This window comes from Indicator indicator, chromosome 5 (genome assembly GCF_027791375.1).
Source record: "Indicator indicator isolate 239-I01 chromosome 5, UM_Iind_1.1, whole genome shotgun sequence".
Lineage (NCBI taxonomy): Eukaryota > Metazoa > Chordata > Aves > Piciformes > Indicatoridae > Indicator > Indicator indicator.
This window is the reverse complement of record NC_072014.1, coordinates 20,857,883-20,877,942: the sequence shown is the minus strand read 5'-3', so window position 1 is coordinate 20,877,942 and position 20,060 is coordinate 20,857,883. Positions and strand designations below refer to the sequence as shown.

Sequence of the window (20,060 nt, the reverse complement as noted above, 5' to 3'; positions counted from 1 at the left end):
GCACAGCAAATTGGTATACCCTTGCATAGTGTTGTACATGGACAAATTTGGGCACAGCATATGAACTAGATTGATAAATAAAAGCCTCTAAATTAAAATAAATGAAATCCTAAGGTTCTTAGTTAAAAAGCAAACTCGTGGAAGTTAACAGTTTTGTTGGAACCTGAAAGAAGAGATAATTTGATTGGTTTGTATTGATTCCTTATGTCTGTCGTGTCAGTTCCAGTGATCAGATCCCCTTTGTAGAAAATATGCCTCTTTGCAAAAGAAAATTAAGAGTTTTTAAGTCTCTTTCTAAGAGTTTCAAAACTTGCTCCTGTGCTGTAAATCAGCTGCAGTATCTGAGGTTTCAGCACTGGAAGACTAACAGACTGTGTAAGTCACTAGTAAGAGGCAATGTTAAGTTCAAAAGGGCAGTGGAAGAAACACTGAGGCAGCCTTGAGGGTTTGCCCTGATGGCTTAGGAAGGTCGATACTACGACAAAAAGGGCAAGCTGCCATGAAGCAGGAGGCAGAATCTGAGAAAATGATCCCATTGTCATGCTCAGTTTTCTGATCTTCATTTTCAATCCTTTTTCTCCAAGCACATAAAGAAGCCAGACTATGTGACGACAGGCATTGTACCAGACTGGGGAGACGACATAGAAATTAAGAATGAAGATCAGATTCAAGGGCTTCGTCAAGCTTGTCAGTTGGCCCGCCATGTCCTGCTTCTGGCTGGAAAGGGCTTAAAGGTAACAATTACAGAAGTCCTATAACAGCTTAGATGTCTTTTATGCTTTCACTTATTTGGAACTATTTTCTACCTTTTTTTTTTCTTTCTTTTTTGACTTTACCTTAATATGCATCCAGCTTTTAGTTAGATCCTGAAAAAAAGGAAGGAGTTATTAACTTTTATTTCAGTCCCTGATACACTTGTGTAACTATTTCTGTACTTTGCACTGATGTAGTAATTATAGTGAGTTGCTGGCTCAGGTGTAGAGTCTCTTTGTCTATAATCTCTCTCTGTTCAGATTATGCCAAATCACGTGAGTTTCTAATAAGGCCCACACTACATTTTTTTCTTTTGTTTCATGGCCCCTATTCCTTGTGCGTTGTGCTTTTCAGTCCTATGTGTGTGCAAATCCAAAGGGATGGGCTACCTCCTCCATTCCCGTCCATGCTACAGCCCCTTGCCGTCCTGTGGGTTCCAGAATGACTCATAGAGCTGCCATTCCAAAAAATAGCTGCCAAATTCCATTCCATTTTCCAGAGTGCGTTGGTAATAAAGCCTCATGGTTTCTATAAATGTTTTTATGGTATGCTTTTTGGGATACCTACCAAGTTAAAACTTACTGCAAGAAGCACACTACCAAATTTTGCAGATGAAGGAGTGCTTTTTTAGCCTTGCCTTGGTATTTCATGTAATAGCATACTGGATAGAGTAAAATGAGTTGAGTAGCTATGAGATGCAGAGATGAATAGGGACTGTAGGTCAATGCCATTGACTTAAAAGGGGGGGGAATTATCAGTTTACCATGCATTTTTCATTCAGCTATCATCACACTTTTCCAGAGGTTTAGTTCTGGAACTGGGGTGGCCAATGACAAAACTGCCTAAACTTTTAGCCTGTGTGCTTTGAACTTCTTTATGTACAATTATTTCCCGGTACGGTAAAACTTGCTAACATAACGTTAAGGCTTATGCATGTTTCTGAAGGATCAGGATGCAGTGTGAGTTTTGAATTAGAGCAGTCCCTCATTAATACTCTGGTTGTTATAATGTGTAAAATACATATGTTTGCTGTGCAGTTTAGCTTATGACGCAGTTCATAGTGTATGCCAAAAGTCTGTAAGGTAAGAATTACGTGACCAGAAGCTGTGGACTGGGGGAAGGGTGGCATTTGGAGTCACAGCGCAAACACTGCTACGTAGGTCAGTTGCAGACAGGTGGTGAGCTCTGTTTTAAGCAGTAAGTGTTTGACCAAGACTCCCCTGACTGGGAGGATGCTCCAAAACTTTCCCTCGATGACAGCAAGCGTCATCTGCTTTCTAGCCTGACACTGTGTGGCCAGTTTATATCCATTTGTTCTTGTGTCAATACCATTCCTGGGTTTGAAGTAGAGATTAGGGAATGAAGGAGCAAATTCTATGACGTAGATGTATTTTGTTAGCTGCCATCAAGTTGCCCTGTCCGAAATAAGGGATGAGGTACAAAGTAGGTGCCTCCTCAATCTTGTCTGTCTGTCAAAAACCTCCTTTTAAAGTAAGGCAGATACTATTAAAAGCAGAACTTTTCACAGTGTGTAAGCCTGCCATGCAGAGAGCACTTCTGTGTGCTGAGTATCCAAAAGCTGTGTCAAAATCCTTGAGTAGAGCAACAGCAGGCAGCACCTAGTCTGGTACATAGTGGTTCAGTCTGTCTGTGGGCTGAAGATGATAGATAAGTGAGCAAAGGCAAGAGCAACAAACCTGTATTTATCCAGAACCAGTGGCTGTGGTATCCTAGTCAGCATGATGGGGCTGTGGCTGCCATCCCAGCGCAGGGGCTGCAACGGCTACTGCAAAGCAGAGTGCTTGCACAGTAACCCCAAACCCTGGTCTTGAGTGGGTTCATCGCTCCTCATCATGCTGAACAAGATGCAAGCTGAGCAAATAGACCCATTTTTATCCTCAGCACAGTATACAAGTGCACTCTGCTGCATTCACTGTGTGTGATCACTAAATATTCCAGTATGTGGATAAGCATACCTCCTGTGCCACAGCCTACCTGTATTCCACCTGACTAAAAATTCCTCCAAAATCGCAGCCACTGTAGTGTCTGTGTACAGAGTGTGATTTTCAAAGGCTCAAAACTCATTGAAATCAAAATCAATTTGCAGGAACCTTCAAAGGCACTTCTTCTCAATGAGGGAGGTTTCCCTACCAAATTTCAGATTTCAGCTCTAACCATTCCAGAGGCAGAGTCAATGCAAAAGAAAAGTGAGAAGGGTGTTATTTTAAGTGTGTGCATTTTCCACTCCATGGATACTCAGCAAATGGCTGAATGACTTAGGGAGGAGGGGGGTTAATGTGTAAAATTGTGAGAAAAAGATTAATCTAGAAAATGTCAAGTGTAAAAATGAAGATTTCTAAAAACAATGGATAAGTGCTGGTAGATTCACTTTGATCATATGGGCTATGGCAACTTTAAGTAAAATACCCTCAAGATGATGAAGACAAATATTTAAATATTTTGTAAAATTAAAGAATACTTTGGAAACAATTTCATAAAAATGCACAAGTACATTAGGATACATGTGCTGAGCAGTTTTATTTTAAAAATAATAAGGGAAAGGACTGAAAGCATTGAAACCGAACATTTCTACGGCAGCTACTGAAACAAGATGCCATGGAAAATTGGTGTCTTTGAGAAAGCAAATGTGGAAAAAACACCATAAAGGAAGTAAACAGTGCTTTACGTTTTCTAGGAACCTCTGAGTGCTTGTTTCTACTGCATGCTTTATTTAAACATTTTCTCTTTTTCTTTTTTTTTTTTTTAAAGGGTTCAATATATCAATAAAGCGTTATCAGTGTTTTATATCAAAGCAACATATTTAAAATACCCAAGATTTCATTGAGATGCTTAGATGCAATTACCTTCAGTAAACATGAGAAACTATCTTTGTTTTTTTAACAAGATGTTATATTTGATATTTTAGGTTGGCATGACAACTGAAGAAATAGATTTCATTGTTCATCATGAAATAATCAGACAGAATGCCTATCCATCACCCCTGGGCTATGGAGGCTTTCCAAAATCTGTTTGTACTTCTGTAAACAACGTGGTATGTCATGGTATTCCTGACAGGTATTTCCCCAATAATACACATTTTACCACTGGGAATTAACATTGTTAAATTGAAATTAATAAATTGTGTTTAATATTGAACATACTTCAGTTTAACTAAATGTCATATGTAAACATACTGCAGATGCATATCATGTTACCACACAATGCTGATAGATATTACAGAAACATATGTAAAATAGAAAAAAATATTATCCCATTTGTCCAGACACTTTAAAAAAATAGCATAATGTCTTTAGAGCTTACTGCATGAAAAAAATACCTAGTACAGTCTGGTTTTTTTTCTCCAGCAAAATAAGCATAGGATAATAATAAATATATTTGAATTTATGTAGTTGTTGGGGTTTTGTGGTTGGTTGGTTGGGGTTTTTTTTTCATTTGCAATACATTCAGCTACTCACAAAGTAAAATATGAACCCTAGTGAGAGAAAAAGAATGAATACAATGGTAGATTTCTCAGATGTTGATATGTTTTTCTGGTAGTTGTTTCTCATTATTTTATATTCAGCTGCACTTGTTCTCTAAGTAGTGAGAGCTGAGCATTAAAAATGGTTATTCTGTTTGCCTCTGCCTTCCTCCATCACAAAATATCTACCCCCTGGTTTTTTTATGTATGTGTCATTAGGTGTTTATTCTTTTATTCCCTTTGTTGGGAACTGTCTGTCACCATTTTTTTTTTCTGTTTATGTTTCAGTCGACCTCTTCAGGATGGAGATATTATCAACATTGATGTCACGGTGAGTAATTCATATAAAAAATAGTCTTTGATCAACTTTAGAATCACTAGTAGCAACAGGAAGAATAGTGGATTGTAGATGGGGGATGCACAGATGGATGTTCTGTTTACTTCTGAGCCAGGGCACAAGCAGCTGGTTTCCTTTTTTGTTTTAAACTGTGTGTTTATTCCAGCTAGACCCAGGCCTGACTTGAATTTAGGACTGGAATCAGATGCACTGAGATCAATGTTGGCCTAAGTGAAATGTCAACCCAATCCTGCTATGTGTCATGTTTTTGAGAAGGTGTAATTGTTATTGATCCACTGTGTAGTTAATGCAGAGCACCACAGTACTGGGCAGCAGCTGAAGATAGATATGTATGAGATGAGCTAACATGAAGAAAGCCAGCATTTTTCCTTCACTCTGCCAAGATTGATCTTCCTCTTCCTGCTGATTTTGAGTGGGGCCTGTCATTATCTTACTCTGTCATTAGAGGCTACATTGGCCTGTGTATGTCAGTCTATTTGGACAGCAACTCTTTTGCTAGCAGTGTTCCCTACATTCATTAAAATCCCCGAAGGTAGTGTTGTGTTCCATTTCTGGTATAAAAGCCCTGAACCTTTTGCACAGAAACAGAAATAGTGTGATATAACTGTGACTTAATATTTCCAGAGAATGATCAATTATAGATATTTAAATAAACACTTGTTGGATTTTCTTAGGAGCAAGAAAGTACAAAAACTGGAAATGTAATAATAATTTCATTTACCAAAAAAATTTTAAAAGTATTCCTTTCTTGCAGAAGTTTTTTTTTGTTGTTGTTTTTATTGTGCATAATATTTTGCCAAATTGCCATTTATTTCTGATATGAATACAGACATCTTCTGATCTCACCACTATTTTCAATAATGTCATGTACAAGACAGTTACATCTCATGAAATCAAGCTTTTTTAATCATTAAAGAAACTCTTGATAACTTGATACCATTTTCCATGGGACCAAATTTCATACTGGCAGAGTCAAGGAAGTCTCCAGCTAGCATACTTCTGAGTGTGAGATTCAAGCTTTCTAAAATATTTTTTCCATTAAAATTAGGGTCAGTGACCTTTTTCCTATGGTTTACTCACATGTATTACAGAAATGCATTTGTTTGGTTTTGTAACCTTTCTAAATTTTTCTCCATCTCCATACTCTCTAGTCATAGAATTCTGACTATCAGGTTTATACACTGCAATCTATAATTTTTAAAGTATATTTTTATATGCTTTTTAAAGCATATTTTTACTTTGGTGAACTGGTGTGGCTTTGCTCATGTTATTAGACTTCTTCAGTTTGCAACAGCTAAGCATTTAGCATCTGATTTCTTTGTATCTCATTAAGGTTCATTTTTTTCATGTTGTGTTTTTTTTGTTGTTTTGTTCTATCTGTCAGGATAATAATGATGCCTTAGATTAAAAAGTAGTGTAGATTCGTATTACAGATACTTTCCATGATGAACAAAATGAAACATTTTTATATTAACATGATATGCATATCTTGGCCACTCTACAAATAATGTCTGACTAAACGTTATTGGTCTTTTTGAAGACATATCTTTATTTATTTTCTGTTTACCCTCAACAAATAAAATGTATCTTGATGTTTCTTTGAGTGTGGAGATTCCTGAAAAGATAGGAATTGATGATTATCTTTGTAAAGCTTTTATCATTTAAAACCAAACTGTGCTGTGTTTGATAATTGCTGAGGAAAAAAATACTTTTCAGTGTTGCTAACTGATCTTTTAGCTTATTTTAACAAGCAAAACCAGGACATTTCACAGGTGGACAGAACAAAAATCGAAGTAAATATTGCACAACAAATTGTTTATAACTATGTATGGATTCTATAAAATTATTAAATAATATTCTGGTTATTAAGTGTAAACACTTCATGCTATGTACAAATTATTTGAAGAAAAAAATCCATTTTAGCACAGTTAAGATAGTAGAATTTCATAGGTGAAATACAAGTTTTATTGGCTTGAATCACATAGGCTTTAAAATGTATTTTAGTGTAGAAATTATAGCATTATCCATCAATGAATCCTCAGCGCAGTGCAATTTTCAGCTTGCCATTACCAGGTTAATGTTTCTTACAACTTGGTTTTTCATTGACTTTTAAGGAGTTAATGTGTTAGAGTTGCTGTGGTTGTAGCTTATTAATGTCCAAAATATGTAGTTGCAGTTGATGTGCTGCAGTAAATATTGCTATTAGTATTTATAATTATTATTACAGTGGTTGTTATCATTGTTATTATTAAACTCCCCTGTGTTTTAAATCCATATTTGCTTTTCCAGGATGACGATGTTTAATGATGGGGTTGTGTATATCGTACTTGCTAGAACTAAAAATTAACCAGTTTGGTTTAAATATGAGCTAGCAATGGGCATTAAATTTAGAAAAAAAAATTTACTGCAGTCTGGACTGGCAGAGGAAGGTGTAGAGCAGGGGATCACAGCTGCTCTCTGATGGAGCAGTAGCATCACAGTTGGGCCCTTGCTGGCACTCACCTTTCTTTAGAATACCCTTTACTTCACACTGCCTGTATTTTCTTCACATCTCTGCCTGAACACAAACCTGGCCTTGGTATAAACTGTCTGTACCTATTTTTTTTATCCCTTTGGTTTGTTTGGAATCAACTAAAATGAATGTGAGTCTGTCTGTCACAAATAACTCACTAGTGGCAAAAGTTCAGTGCTTCGAGCTTGGTCAGTTATTAGTTGTAGAAGGATAGTTGCCCACTGTTTGAGGGAGAAAAAATGTTTTAGAAGATCAAAACTGTGTACCATTATAATTTGTCTTTCCATAGGGAAATTTGAGCCTTTTTTTATTTGCCTGCCTGCCATACTTCAGAGTGGCAAACCCCATTTTAATGGTGCATTGCAGAGCTCCATAGTGACTGGCAAAGAATTTCTTAAGAACTGAGGTTTAAAACCTATGATATGTCAAAAAAATAACCCCAGAAATATGTAATGGATTCAACAGTGTGCTCTGTTTTCAGCATGTGAAACTTTGCCGTGCGGGAATGCTTTATTTATTCTCTTTCAAAATTCGTCTCTGGAAGTAAGAAGTAAAATCCAGTGTTAATGCCACATGATACTTTAAAAATGAGATTAATGATAAAGTCCAATGTCTGGCAGTGGATTTGGCCCACACTTTCCATGGGGCTCCCTCTGGGTGTTTGTAGCAGGGTACAGATCTCACACAGGCATTCACAGCATCACCTCGAAACCCCTTCTGTGCAGGGGATACTGGCTGTGGAGATACAGATGTCCCTGCCAGCTGCCAATGGGTCTCCCAGTGCCTGCAGCCAGCAGTGGGGCTTGACACCCCACTCCTGTGAGGTGCAAGCATGTTGCTGGCTCCAGAGGCAGATGTCCAGGGTGGGTGAGCACCTGAAGGCTCCCAAAGCCCCCTTTAGTGGATGCATGAGCCCCACTTGTCTTCTCAAGTACAGACCAGTTAGTCCCACATCCTGTAGCTGAGCAATGGCATTTTCTAGTGCACTGCTAAGACAGTAATGCACAAATTCTGCTTTTCTCGAATTTTAATTGGCAACCCTTACACACCTTGCAGTCTTTCATGCCATTTTTTTCCCCTCTGCAATATTTTGCTTTTCCCATCTTATTCTCTCAAATACAGCTTACCCATGGTCTGTCTGTTGCAATATATAGCTCATTCCTAGAAAGAATGGATTTAATGAAAGAAACAATCTGTTTCTGGATGCAGAATGAGAAAATGTCTTTACATTTCTGCATATGTTTAGGTGTATTACAATGGCTACCATGGTGACACTTCTGAAACCTTTTTGGTGGGCAGTGTGGATAAATCTGGTCAAAAGTTAGTGGAGGTTGCCAGGAAATGTAGAGATGAAGCAATTGCAGCTTGCAGACCAGGGGCTCCCTTCTCTGTAATTGGAAACACAATCAGGTAAGCCTTATATTGACAAGTAAAGGGAGGGCTGGCAAGTGGGACAAAGGTTATTGGTGGTTTGGTATAAAGCTGATGACATGTTTTATGATTCAAAACCATCATTTCAGTCTGATATGAGTATGTGAACTGCCAAGCTATAATGTTGTTCTTTAGGTAAGAGATTTTTCTTTAAGTGAATTACACAAGAATCAGCAAAGATAACTGAAGAAAGAGCCACAGATGTTCATAAGGTAGATTTAAATTAACAGATGTAATTTACAATTTTTTGTTTAATTTTTATTTGTGTATCAGACACATCTAATGATGTAAAAGGGTTAGAAACCATTGTTTTCATTGTATAGCAATGATGAATGTTACAAAAGAATTAGTCAACATAAATAAACCTCTTTGTTTAAAAAGTACAAAAATATTTAACTCGGAGCTTCTAATCATACAAAGAGTAGTGCAGGGTAAAAAGAGCTCACGTTCAGAGATTTTTTCCTATTTTGCATCTCTTCTAGCTTTGTATAAATGCAATCATGACTCTGCTGCTGCTGGTGGTTTTTAAATAAAAACACGGCTTAGTTTTATAAAGGTACATATGGATTATTTTAAAATGTTTGGGGAAAAAATAAGACTTCTATCATATACATTTCATTAAGCAATACTTCTCTGGACTATTAATGGTCCCAACATGCTATTGAATACATTCTGATTACTTGAAAGCTGCAAGGCTTAGTCACCTTGAAAGGATGCAGCTTTTTTTCTTTGCAAATCTTCAAATACTTTAAGGAAAAAAGAGAACAGCAAAATATCAGTTAGATGTATTTATAGCTTTAAAAATATTGTAACAGAGTCTGAATCAAACTTTAGTAAAACCTCTTTGGGTTATATCTGAGAAGCTTTTATTGAAGACTTTGTATAAAATTGTGTTTTTGACAGTTTTAAATTATAGGCTAACTAGCCTGGAGAAAAAGGATAGTGTCTTTCTGTTCTTTCATAGGAAATGTTGAATCAGACCCCTACTGGGAAAAGAAATTTAATGCATATCTCACTATCTTACTGTCCATGAATATAATAGAAGTGAATTCAAATGTAGTTTTATTTTTGCAAATGGGATGAGTCGATAGATGCACCTCATATTTTTGAACACCTAGGGTTCAACAAATTTACTGGTGGTGCTCTTGCATTTTAACAAAATTTATTCTTGAGTAGAAGGGGGCACAGAACACTGGATTCTTATTCAAGCATTCTATCGAGCTCTGCATTCATGGCTGTGTCTAAAGGGCATGTCAGCCTTTGATTCTCTCTGAGAGGTAATTATCCTTTTCCTGTCACGGAACAACAAATGATAGCTAACTACAGAGGCACATTTGCAGTAGTCACATTCATCAACTGCAGAAAAAAAAATTCAATTTAATTGTGCAACACAGCTGCACATAGGCTTTTTGAGCATTTCTGTTGTTCTCCCTGTCTTGCTATTCCTCCCTCCAGATCTATTTTTTAAACTTTTTTTCTGGTTATTTTTTTTCCCTTTTTTGTCTCTTCTTCCATTTTTACTCTCTGTACTTTCTTGTTAAAGTAATTTTCCTTTGTGGCTCTCATTCTTTTTTCCCCATTGAAGGCTATGAATGTAGAAAATTATCACAATTACTCATATAATTGAGCCTCTTTGTAGCAAGTGCAACTCCAGTAGCCTTTCTCCATCATGAAAATGGTTTCATTATAGGGTTTTTCATATTCTCTGACACCATCTACACAGAGGAACAGGCGTACAGATGAGATGTACTAGGAACAGGGTAGATCAGTAAGGTCACAGTAGGAATAATTAGCTCTGCTATGGAAAGAGCATCTAGGCCTTTTACTGCTACATAAATGTACTGTCCGTGGCTTTTAGTCACAAAAAAACTTACTAACAAATGGAGCTCCCGCCTACTACTTTGAAAAAAAGATTTGTATCAACACTACAATTTTCCATCATTAAGACTAATAACACAGAGCCTAGTATACATCAAGGGGAATAAAAAGAAAAATCTCACATTCAAGTGGCGGCTGGGTGCTGACCTTTGTTCCCTTTTTTTGTGTTCAACTTAACTCTTCACAAAAAAGAGCCACACGCCACACCAACATGCAGGTGAACTCCAGCTAGTGCTAGCAAAGCATGGCATTCAGTTGGAAAATCTGGTAAATCTCCATGCAGAATAATGCATTTCATTACAGATTCACTACATTAATTCTAGCTGTAGTTAAAAAAAAAAAAAAAGAAGAAGAAAAAGAACAGAACTGAATGTAACATTGGGTTTTAGCTATGTTGGTACAGAGGTCAGTTTACTTGCAAAGTGAAAATATATAGTCAGCGCCCCCTTTACAAAGCAGATTAATCAAAGCTAGTAGCTGTTCAAAACTACATATGAAATAGCAGGTCATTAACTTTATTTCTCAAGATTTTATCATGTTGATGATTTAAATGTGATGATTTATTTAGAATTACTGTAACACTGCCTCTGCTGAAAGATGGCTTTGATTTGGTGAAGCTGTGTGTCGTTTGTTATTCAATTTGTTGTCATTTGCATGCAGACAGACATATATAATACATATTTCCATCAAAATCTTAAGGTTTCAGAAGAGTTAGATATCATAGCTACCTGGGAACAGGCACCTACAAGCTGAAAACATTTAGGCCCATCAGAATGAAAATGCATCTAGGTTTCTTTCATCCATATTTCTATAAAGGTTCTCAAGTGAAAGGCAGAATGTATCTTACACACAAATAAACAGAATATTTCCTTTCTACAATAGATTTAGGAGTAAATGTATCTTACACACAAATAATCAGAGTATTTCCTTTCTACAATAGGTTTAGGAGTAAATGTGTCATAGAGGTGAGATTGCATTCAATATTCTAACATAGTCTTTGTTACAGAAGCTCGATAGCCAACACTGTTCCTTCTCCCACCAGCTACAAGTTGCAAATAAAAGACTACATGGGTTCCTGAGTACTTTGCTTAGGAAATCTGAATCTTTGGTAACCTGCTGTTATTGAAGGTGGTGGCCAATCTGTCAGTCAGTGGAAACAGAATTGGGCCCTATGTTCCATATTCTTCTACTGTTTCTGACACTAGTCTTTCAGACAGAAACAAACCTAGTTTGAAATCTACTTTTTAGGCAGTGGGTTAAAGGACCTGAAAGTTGTGAGTGTAGCAAGCCAAAAAAAGGTAAATGTGATATTGTTAAATAAACCAATTTCCAAATCCTAGGAAAATAGTAGTGATGAAAGTATTAATAAATGGTTTAAAATGTTTCACTTCTAAGTATATGTTTTGATATTAATTTAGAACAATATAAAGCCAGTTAAAAAAAAATCTGTTTCTATCAGATTATGCACATTTAAACAATAAGTGGCTCAGGCAAAATAAGTCATTTTAATGTCATCTGTGATAGATTTTCCTTGACAGCTACTGTAAATTACAATTACACTGCTTCTCTCTGCACTTGAAAGTAAGCATTGCAATAAATTATCTTTTATTTCAATCCATCATGTCTGCTTTCAGAAAAAGAAAACCTCAAATAAAAGTTCAGCACTATTGTAAGAAAAAATACAGTAATTTATGTTACAGTTTGAAATTAAAATGTACCTTTCTTTCAAAAAGAACCCCAATTGTTGGTTTTCAAAAATATTGCTAATTATACCTCAGCACTTATTTTCATTATAGGGAATCCCTGAAGCTGTGCATTCCCTCAGTCTGGGATTACCATTTAAGAGAAAAATACTTCAATATTTTCCCAGTATGATTCTGTAATTTCTCAAATTAGACAATATGATACTATTCAAAATAGGTATTTTTATCATGAACAAGTCTAGGTTAGAGTGATGCTGTTTTCAAGGATAAATAAAAAAACAAACAATAAATAAAAAAATAACAAAAGGCAGGATATGTCATTCAGTGGGTGTTTTGCTAACTACATCTAAGAAAAATATGATTGCTTCTAATTAAAAAAAAAAATCAGGTCACTAGGAAAGAAAAGTTATCATAGGCTTGTTACAGATTTCATTGTTTCCCAAATGTATTCACTGCCCAGAAGTGTCAGACAGGTCTGTTTAGCAACTTCAGCCATTCATATTGTGCTGCCCTGCAAGACTATTGTTGATAAAGTTTTGTCCCAGGGAAGAGTAGCTGGAGAAGCATCCCTAACTGAGGATCAGTTCACCAGGATGTTTAGCCTGGGTAGTGAAGCAGTTTGTGCTGTCTTGTCTGATCAGCCAAATTCTTCCCTTGTGCCACCAGAGAGCCCAGAGAAGCAATTACTGTCCATGCTGAAAATGGGATTTGTTTCAGTTTGTTTCTCCATTGAGAGCTTAGAATACTGGACCAGACCTACCTTGAGGAAGAAATGACAAAATTTCATCTTTAAAAAGGAAAAAAAAAAGGTGTTCAAGTCCTGAGAGAGAGTGGTTGTTTCTTCCTGTTGAGCTGAGTGGGATGCCTGTTGTCCCACAGATGCTCCTGGAAGCTATCTGCACAGGATAAGGAAATTCTAAGGAAATTCTGAGTCACCTAAGGAAATTATTTCAACCTGCTTTTCAGCTTCTTAGCAGGAGGGATTTATCACCCAAGAGCTTCTTTCAGGGGAGGCTTCTGAGTATCAGGGAGAGCTTTGTAAAGAGTCTGCCTGTTGCTGTTTTGTGGAAGTTCCCCTGTTGGGCTGCTGAAAGGACAGCAGTGCATGTCTCCGCAGTCATCCCTTCTTTTGGAAAATTAGCTCTTGTCTGGCAATGTGAGGAGAGGATACTCAGGAGGAAACTGATACCAAACTCTCCTGTCTCTGTCCAGTCTCAGAAGCATGATACCACCATATAAAAGTCTCTGCCTATGGGTTTAGGTGGACAGTCTGGCCCTCAGTGATGTTCTTTTCTCAGCTTGGCCACTGCCAGTCCATCCCAACATTACGCTTTGCCTGGCTTTGCCATCAGCAAAAGAGAAGCAGCACTGCAGGTACTCTTGACTCCACAGCCACTGGGCTGGAACACGTGGCCATAAAACATAAAATCAAATACTGGGATCATTAAATGATTATGTTTTTAATCCTGCCCAATTCACCTCTGCCAAGCATGCAACATGGATCAAAGAATAAAATGTGTGACGATAAGTGTTGTCAATGGATATTTTTAACAATGATAATTTCAAATAAACTCTTTTCTTCTCCATTGATTCTGTTGGTGTGGTGTGGCTCTGCTGCCCCAGCCCTTACTCTTGAAGTGATTTAACTGGAGCATGCCCTGTGGCAAAAGAGAACTGGCAAACTGGTACATCCACCCAGCAGTGCAGCTCTCCTTTTCCACAGCAGATGCCAGGCAGCCTAGCTCAGCCATGCCAACTCCTGTCTCCTACCTTCACTGCTTTCCCACTTGCAATCAGGACTCCTCCAACTGCCTGATTTTACACTGCATGTTTGCAAGAAGTAACACACAGAACGGGAGCTCCAGTCTTGTAAGGGTGCCTTTCAGGGAAAGCTGGAAAGAAAGGCCCATCACTGGCAGATCCTGAGCTGGGAAATGAGACAGCAAGACCAAAATGTTGAGCTGTTGTCAGCAGCAAATGGCAAACTTGTGCAAAAATGCTCCACTCCATGGCATCCCTATTTTTTAATTGGATTCCACAGCCTGGGAATCCTCAGGGCTAGAGAAGATGACCAAAATCAACATTTCAATTCACTCTTCTCAGAGATGCTTCAGAATTCTCCCTGACAGCGTTTATAGCCAATGTGCACACTCTCAGGACTACTTTGCAAGTTGTAGCTGGGGTTAGTAGCTGGGGGTTTTATGAGAGCTGTGTGTTTTACTGTAATCCACAAGGATCTAAGAGCTCACAAGGATTTTTAAATATTCCAGAGTAAAGCTGGTAGTTGTGAAGTTCCCCATAAAGTGCTTCTGAGGCAAATGTGATACTAAAACTAAATTGAACATGGCTGAGTTTCATATCTGCAGCATATTTTCACTACAGTTTTTCTCTGTGTTGCTTCAGGTTCATTGACCATGTAAGATTTTATATAAAGAATACCCAAGCTTTTTAAGTAGACATTACTAAGTGGGAAGGAGGAGGGGCTTGGGTGTCTGTCAGTGCAGATGTCAAAGCCCTGTGAGTTCTAAGATCCCCTATTTTAATCACAGACAGTAATTGCTGAAGTATTGGTGCCAACAAACTTGTTTTGAAGCTCTTTGACAAAACAAGTGGGAGAATTCACCATTGAAACACACAAGAACCACTTCTTTCACAATGTAAGGACAGGATACTGTCTTAATGCTGCCTTCTGTGTGCCCTGGTACTCATGCTCCCAGTGCCCAGCACACAGCTGCTTATGCTGCTGCCCTACTCAACAGCAGCTGAGTGCTGGGGCAAGAGCTTCCCCTGGCGCAGGAAAGTATGTAGTTGTGATGCTCAGAAGAAAGCTGCACAGAAAATAAGCTTTTGTTTTCTGTATGTTTCTAAGTAATCTGGCTTCCTAAGTCCTTTCCATTCCCTGGGCTTCTTCCTTGGCTTTCAGCACTGACACAGCCAGTGGGCCAAGTCCCTGACCCAGGCATGGGTGACATGATAGAAAGGCAGGGAAGAAAGTCTTTTCCATCTGTAGGAGGACTTTTTGCTGCATAAACTTTCATAATTTTTTTTTCACATAAATGATGTGTAAGGTAAAATCCTGGACTTTGAATGCAGCTAAGTGAAGGCCAACTGCTAGCCATATTGTGTAGCACTCTTTGACAGTACTTAGGAGTTTGAGGGCACCTAAACTTGAAATTGCTATTCTTCTCTGGAGCTAATTAAATAAATATTACAAGTCTTTGGATCAAGGTAAAAGCTAATATGCAAGTCCTGTTAAAAAGTGCTCTTAAGGTCTGAACACTGCAGCATTATCAGCTGTTGACTCTCCTCCCTCATTGCATTTTCATTGTAGTAGAGCACTATGTCCCTCAATTGTAGTGATATTAAATTCCAGGACAGTGACTGTGGGCACTGGAGTCATCACTACAGGGTCTGTGAAGCCTGGTGTGGAAAAGGATTACTTCATACAGCAAGATGAGGCCACTTTGCACTGAATAAGATCCTCCCTGTGGTTTAACATGTTTTAATTTCTTTGAGACCATACACTTCTATCTGAGTTCCTTAACTTTTTTTAATGTTCTTTTTTTAACATTTTTAAGTGCCTACCCTGTTTTAAAACAAACAGATGAAGCTTTTTATGTTGTAGGTGAAATCTTTTCAGGATAGGTGTCTTCCTGTCTTGCTCCTGTTTGATTTTAGAAGTAGCATGAGGATGATATGCAGGGATAACAGTAGCTTCCTGGTCACTTCTAATACACCTCCAGGTCAAATCTTCATGTATTTCTGTTTTGGATGTGGGCAGCCCTCCTGACTGAGCTTCTTCAAGTCACCCCCTCTACCACTACATCCACCTTGAGTAATAGTAGAGCCTGAAGAGTGAAGCCTGCAGACATGGGTTGATCTAGCAGCTAGAGGATACCCCACATATCTCCAGGTCCTCTATTTATTTAGGAATCGAGATAGGAATTTGCTTTCCCGACATGGGTAAGGATCAGTGGTTGGCTGCAGGCACCTCTCAAGGATGCTCCTCCCTGAGGCAGGCCATGAAGGACAGGGCAGATGTCCCAGGCAGAACTGAACCAATGTAGTTATGATTTGGATTTGCTGCTGTGGTGATGGATTAGTTAGAAATATGTTGTTAATTAGTGTAAACAGATTTGCTGGAGTTTCAGTGTGTTTTGGTCTCAATGTTTGCAGTATCCCTCAAGGGAAGGGCTAGGGTTCTTAACTCACCCTGCCAGCAGCAGGACTCTCATCTCCTGCAGAAGAAACAGTGCTGGCAGTGGGTACATGGCCCAGCATGGGCTCTATACCTAGGGTGGACTCTGCAGAGGTTACAGTTTGGTGGTGTGCTGGGCTGTGTCTGTGGACTTTGCTGCCATTATCTGTCCCATGTTAAAATGAGTTCCCAGTGCACTCGTGAAAAAGGTTACCCTCAATTAGACAAAAAGACAATACACTGCCCTCTTGCTTAGACAGCAAGGCTGGCACAGAACCTACCAGCCTGCACTGGCAGGTAGGCATGTTAACTCTGACACTTAGCAACAGCTCACCAGTGCTAGTTCCAATGACTGCTGTCTTTCAGCATGGGCACAAAGTGGTGAAGCAGCACTGGGGCAGGAGTGAGAGCATGCATGAGCCAGGGGATGCCACTAATGTGGTGGCAGGGGCCAAAGGTCAGTTTGCAAGTATGGTGCTCGGGGCATGCTGCTTCACCTTGTCCTCTGCCCCTTCAGCTCTGTGGCACAGCGTGGTGGCTTCCAGGTTTGCCCTTCCTTCATTGGCCATGGCATCGGGTCGTACTTCCATGGGCACCCCGAGGTGTGGCACCACGGTAAGCCTGCCAGATCCGCCTTCCCCTGTGCGCACACCGACACCGCAGGAGCGGGGAAGAGCGGTAAAACGCGTGGAGCTCCCCCCACATCCGCACACGCTGCCGGTCCCGGCGGGGCAGCTTTCCATGCTGGGAAGCTGGCAGGCAGCCTTGGCCTCCTTTACCGAAAGCTGCGTGGGTATTTTTGAAGACAAAGTGATCGCTTAACAGACTGCTGCCCCTGGCTCGCCGTGTCCTGCGTACTCCTGCACCCCTCATCCCGCCCGCGCCCCAGCCACGCCGGCAAAGTTTGTCACGGAGCAAAGAAAAATCCCCGCTGAAACGTTAAAACTTCGGGCCCGGCATGGAAGAAGCCGCCGTAGGGGCGGTCCCTCAGGGGCTGGGGTGGGAGCGCTTTCGGTGGGTGCTGCGGTTCGTAGTGGGGACCGGCATGTGCAGCACCTGCGAGTCAGAAAGGGGTTTCAGTCATTTCAGCCAAGTGCTGGTTGCGTTTACTCCAAAACAAATAAAAAAGCCACAACTGCGATTTTATTTTGTTTTGCAGCCAATGACAGCAATTTGCTAATGGAAGAAGGAATGGCATTCACAGTAGGTTCGTAACGCTCTGCTCTGGTTTCCTTTTAAACGTTACAGAGCAGCCCAAGTCTACCTCACCTCTTTATTGAGGCACAGAAACGCCCGTGCCGACAGGGGGGTGTTTGCAACACTGAACCCTTAGGAACCTTACTAGAGTATCATTTTTTCTAAAAGGCATTAAGGAACCAATTGTGTGAAATAACTTCCAAATGACAAAATTTAGAAAATTAAATGTTTATTATAAATCTTATTAAATTGCGTATTTGACATTATTTTTGGCAAAATGGAGACTCTGCAGGCAGACTTGGGCTGTGGAGGATGAGAAGGATGCGTTGTCCCCCAAGTTACGGTTTGCCAGCAAGCAGCCTGATGGCTCTTCTGTCATTTGCTGCTGTTTGGGTTCGGGGACTGCAGTGCTGGTAACCAGTCAGAGCCTCGCCCCACAGACTGAGCTTGCTAAATACCAATCCTGGAGAGCTGACGGGGGAAAGCCCTTTTTCTCACTGTGTGGCTAAATGGTGCAGCAATTAGAGGGAAATAAGAAAATTGTTGTTTTGCTGGTTTAATGAACATTTTAAGCCTGTTTAAAAAATTCAGATATTTAAAACTATCTGCTGCTTATAAGTGTGGTTAGTGCTTTGGTTGTTATCCACAGGATCTTAATTAAAGTGTGATTAAAATTTCCCGCTTTCACAAGAGAGGAATGGGCAACTTCCTGCTCATCATCTTTAGTTCACATTTTAGTGCTGCAGGAGAGTGCTGGCCCAGGAAGGACGGGACCTGTTCAGAAAGGGAGCTAGCTGCTGGGACAGCTGCACCTTGCTTTGTTGTTTCACAGTCCACATAGGAGTGCAACTAACTTCAGTATATTTTGTTTTTTTCTTTTTACTGCAGAGCCAATAATAATGGAAGGGTCCCCCGAATTCAAGATTCTAAAGGATAAATGGACTGCAATTTCTATAGACAATAAAAGGTGCCTGATTTTATTTTTCAGTCTCTCTTAAACCATGGAGCTGATCTCTAACAGACAGAACAAAAAAACCCCAACCAACCAACCAAAACCAGGTGAGTTTAAGAGTGTGGAGGATGCATGACTCCTAATAATTGCTAAATGTGCATTTCAGATCAGCGCAGTTTGAACATACCATTGTGATTACCTCAGAGGGAGCAGAAATCCTCTCTAAACTGGTGGAAGAAGCCTGAAGATGGAGCAAGAAGCAGAGGAACCTGCTGTACTTCTGGATTTTCGAGTTTCACTCAGGACAGAGAGGAGGTTTCTATAATGTCTGTGGGCAATGGGTGCTGCCTAAGTCGATGCAGGGGAGAGAACAAGCAGCTTGAGGGGTTGGCTCTGGACATAGTCCTTTTTGTGTTTTACCTGCTGAGTATTTAATAAAAGACTCATAACTTCTTTGTGATCCTGGAAGCAGCCATGCACAGCCTGCATGTGCAAGGGGTTTAGGTTATTGGGGATGAGGAGCAAAGAGTCAGCCCTCTCTCTTCCAAATCCTATGTGGGACAAACACATATCAGATGACATAGGAAAATAGCATTTTCCCTTTATAGTTGAGCTATAGAGTCAATTTGTCTTTACTGCAATTAGCACAGTGCCATTTCCCTGGCTGTAACTTCTACTAGGATGGAAAAAAAGTTTCCTGAGGGTGGCAGGCAGAGGCAGCAGGCTTTTCCCCCGCAACCTTCTTAGCAGCAGTACTCTGGTGTCCTGCCCTGGATAATTTCTCTTTACACAACGCACACCAAAAATAGTAATTAAAAATTAGATGCAAAATATGCTTCTCTTGAGATCAGTAATTGCACCGGTTAAAGAATTAGCCAGTTTGGGGTAATCGCTGCTCTGTGGTGCCCATGTTAAGGGAGAGGCACTCTGCAGCTTAGGCATTTAACAGAAATGGTGGAGTTTGTGGTCTGGAGAATGAGTCCTGGCTCCTGCTCAAAGTTTGGAACTCATGGTCCCTGTGAGCTGTTGGGTCCTGCTCTGCCCTGTCGTCACCATGCCCCTGTCCTGGGCTTGCTGGGGATGGAGGTTTTGCTTTGCAATTCTCTGGTTGCTGATGCCCTGTTGGGACAGATGGGTCCAGCCTTGGTACTTAGAGGCAACTGGAGTAGGATCCCGTCCTGTGAAATGCAGGGTAGCCTTGGAGAAAAACAAATACATCCAGAAGTGGCCCAGACGTGCAGCGATGCTGCTTTGTAGACAGATTAAATGCCGTGCTGAGGAGGGGCCAGTTGCAGGGGACCAGGGCCACTCAGCACTGGCATCCTCCAGTGGTACAGGACAGGAATAAGCCACCTTCTTGCTCTGATGTTTGTTTTCACTCGAGTACAACGAGCTGCCAGCTCTAATAGTGTCTAACAACATCTTTTCAAAAAGCAGGACACCCTCCCTCCCCCTCCCCCCCAACACGGCAAAAACTGCGGAGCAGCCGCTCAGCTCCCTCTTTCCCGAGAAGAGTCAGAAGGCCTGAAACCTGGAAAACAACCCGCGCAGCCAAGTTCACCAGAGCAGCAGGGTTAAAGAGTGGGGGACACCAGCC

General features: G+C 40.1%; 1 protein-coding gene across 2 annotated transcripts in view; it reads left to right on the top strand.

Annotated features, from left to right (window-relative positions):
- Positions 1–18,708, top strand: part of METAP1D (methionyl aminopeptidase type 1D, mitochondrial) — a 51,919-nt gene extending 33,211 nt beyond the window's left edge. For both annotated transcript variants that reach the window (XM_054381297.1, XM_054381296.1), the window contains exons 3-10: positions 585–734; positions 3,680–3,828; positions 4,523–4,565; positions 8,351–8,514; positions 16,832–16,929; positions 17,474–17,521; positions 18,400–18,478; positions 18,630–18,708. In XM_054381297.1, coding sequence (XP_054237272.1) covers positions 585–734; positions 3,680–3,828; positions 4,523–4,565; positions 8,351–8,514; positions 16,832–16,929; positions 17,474–17,521; positions 18,400–18,478; positions 18,630–18,708 — 810 coding nt within the window. The remainder of the gene's footprint in view (positions 1–584; positions 735–3,679; positions 3,829–4,522; positions 4,566–8,350; positions 8,515–16,831; positions 16,930–17,473; positions 17,522–18,399; positions 18,479–18,629) is intronic.
- Positions 18,709–20,060: the final 1,352 nt, after the last annotated feature.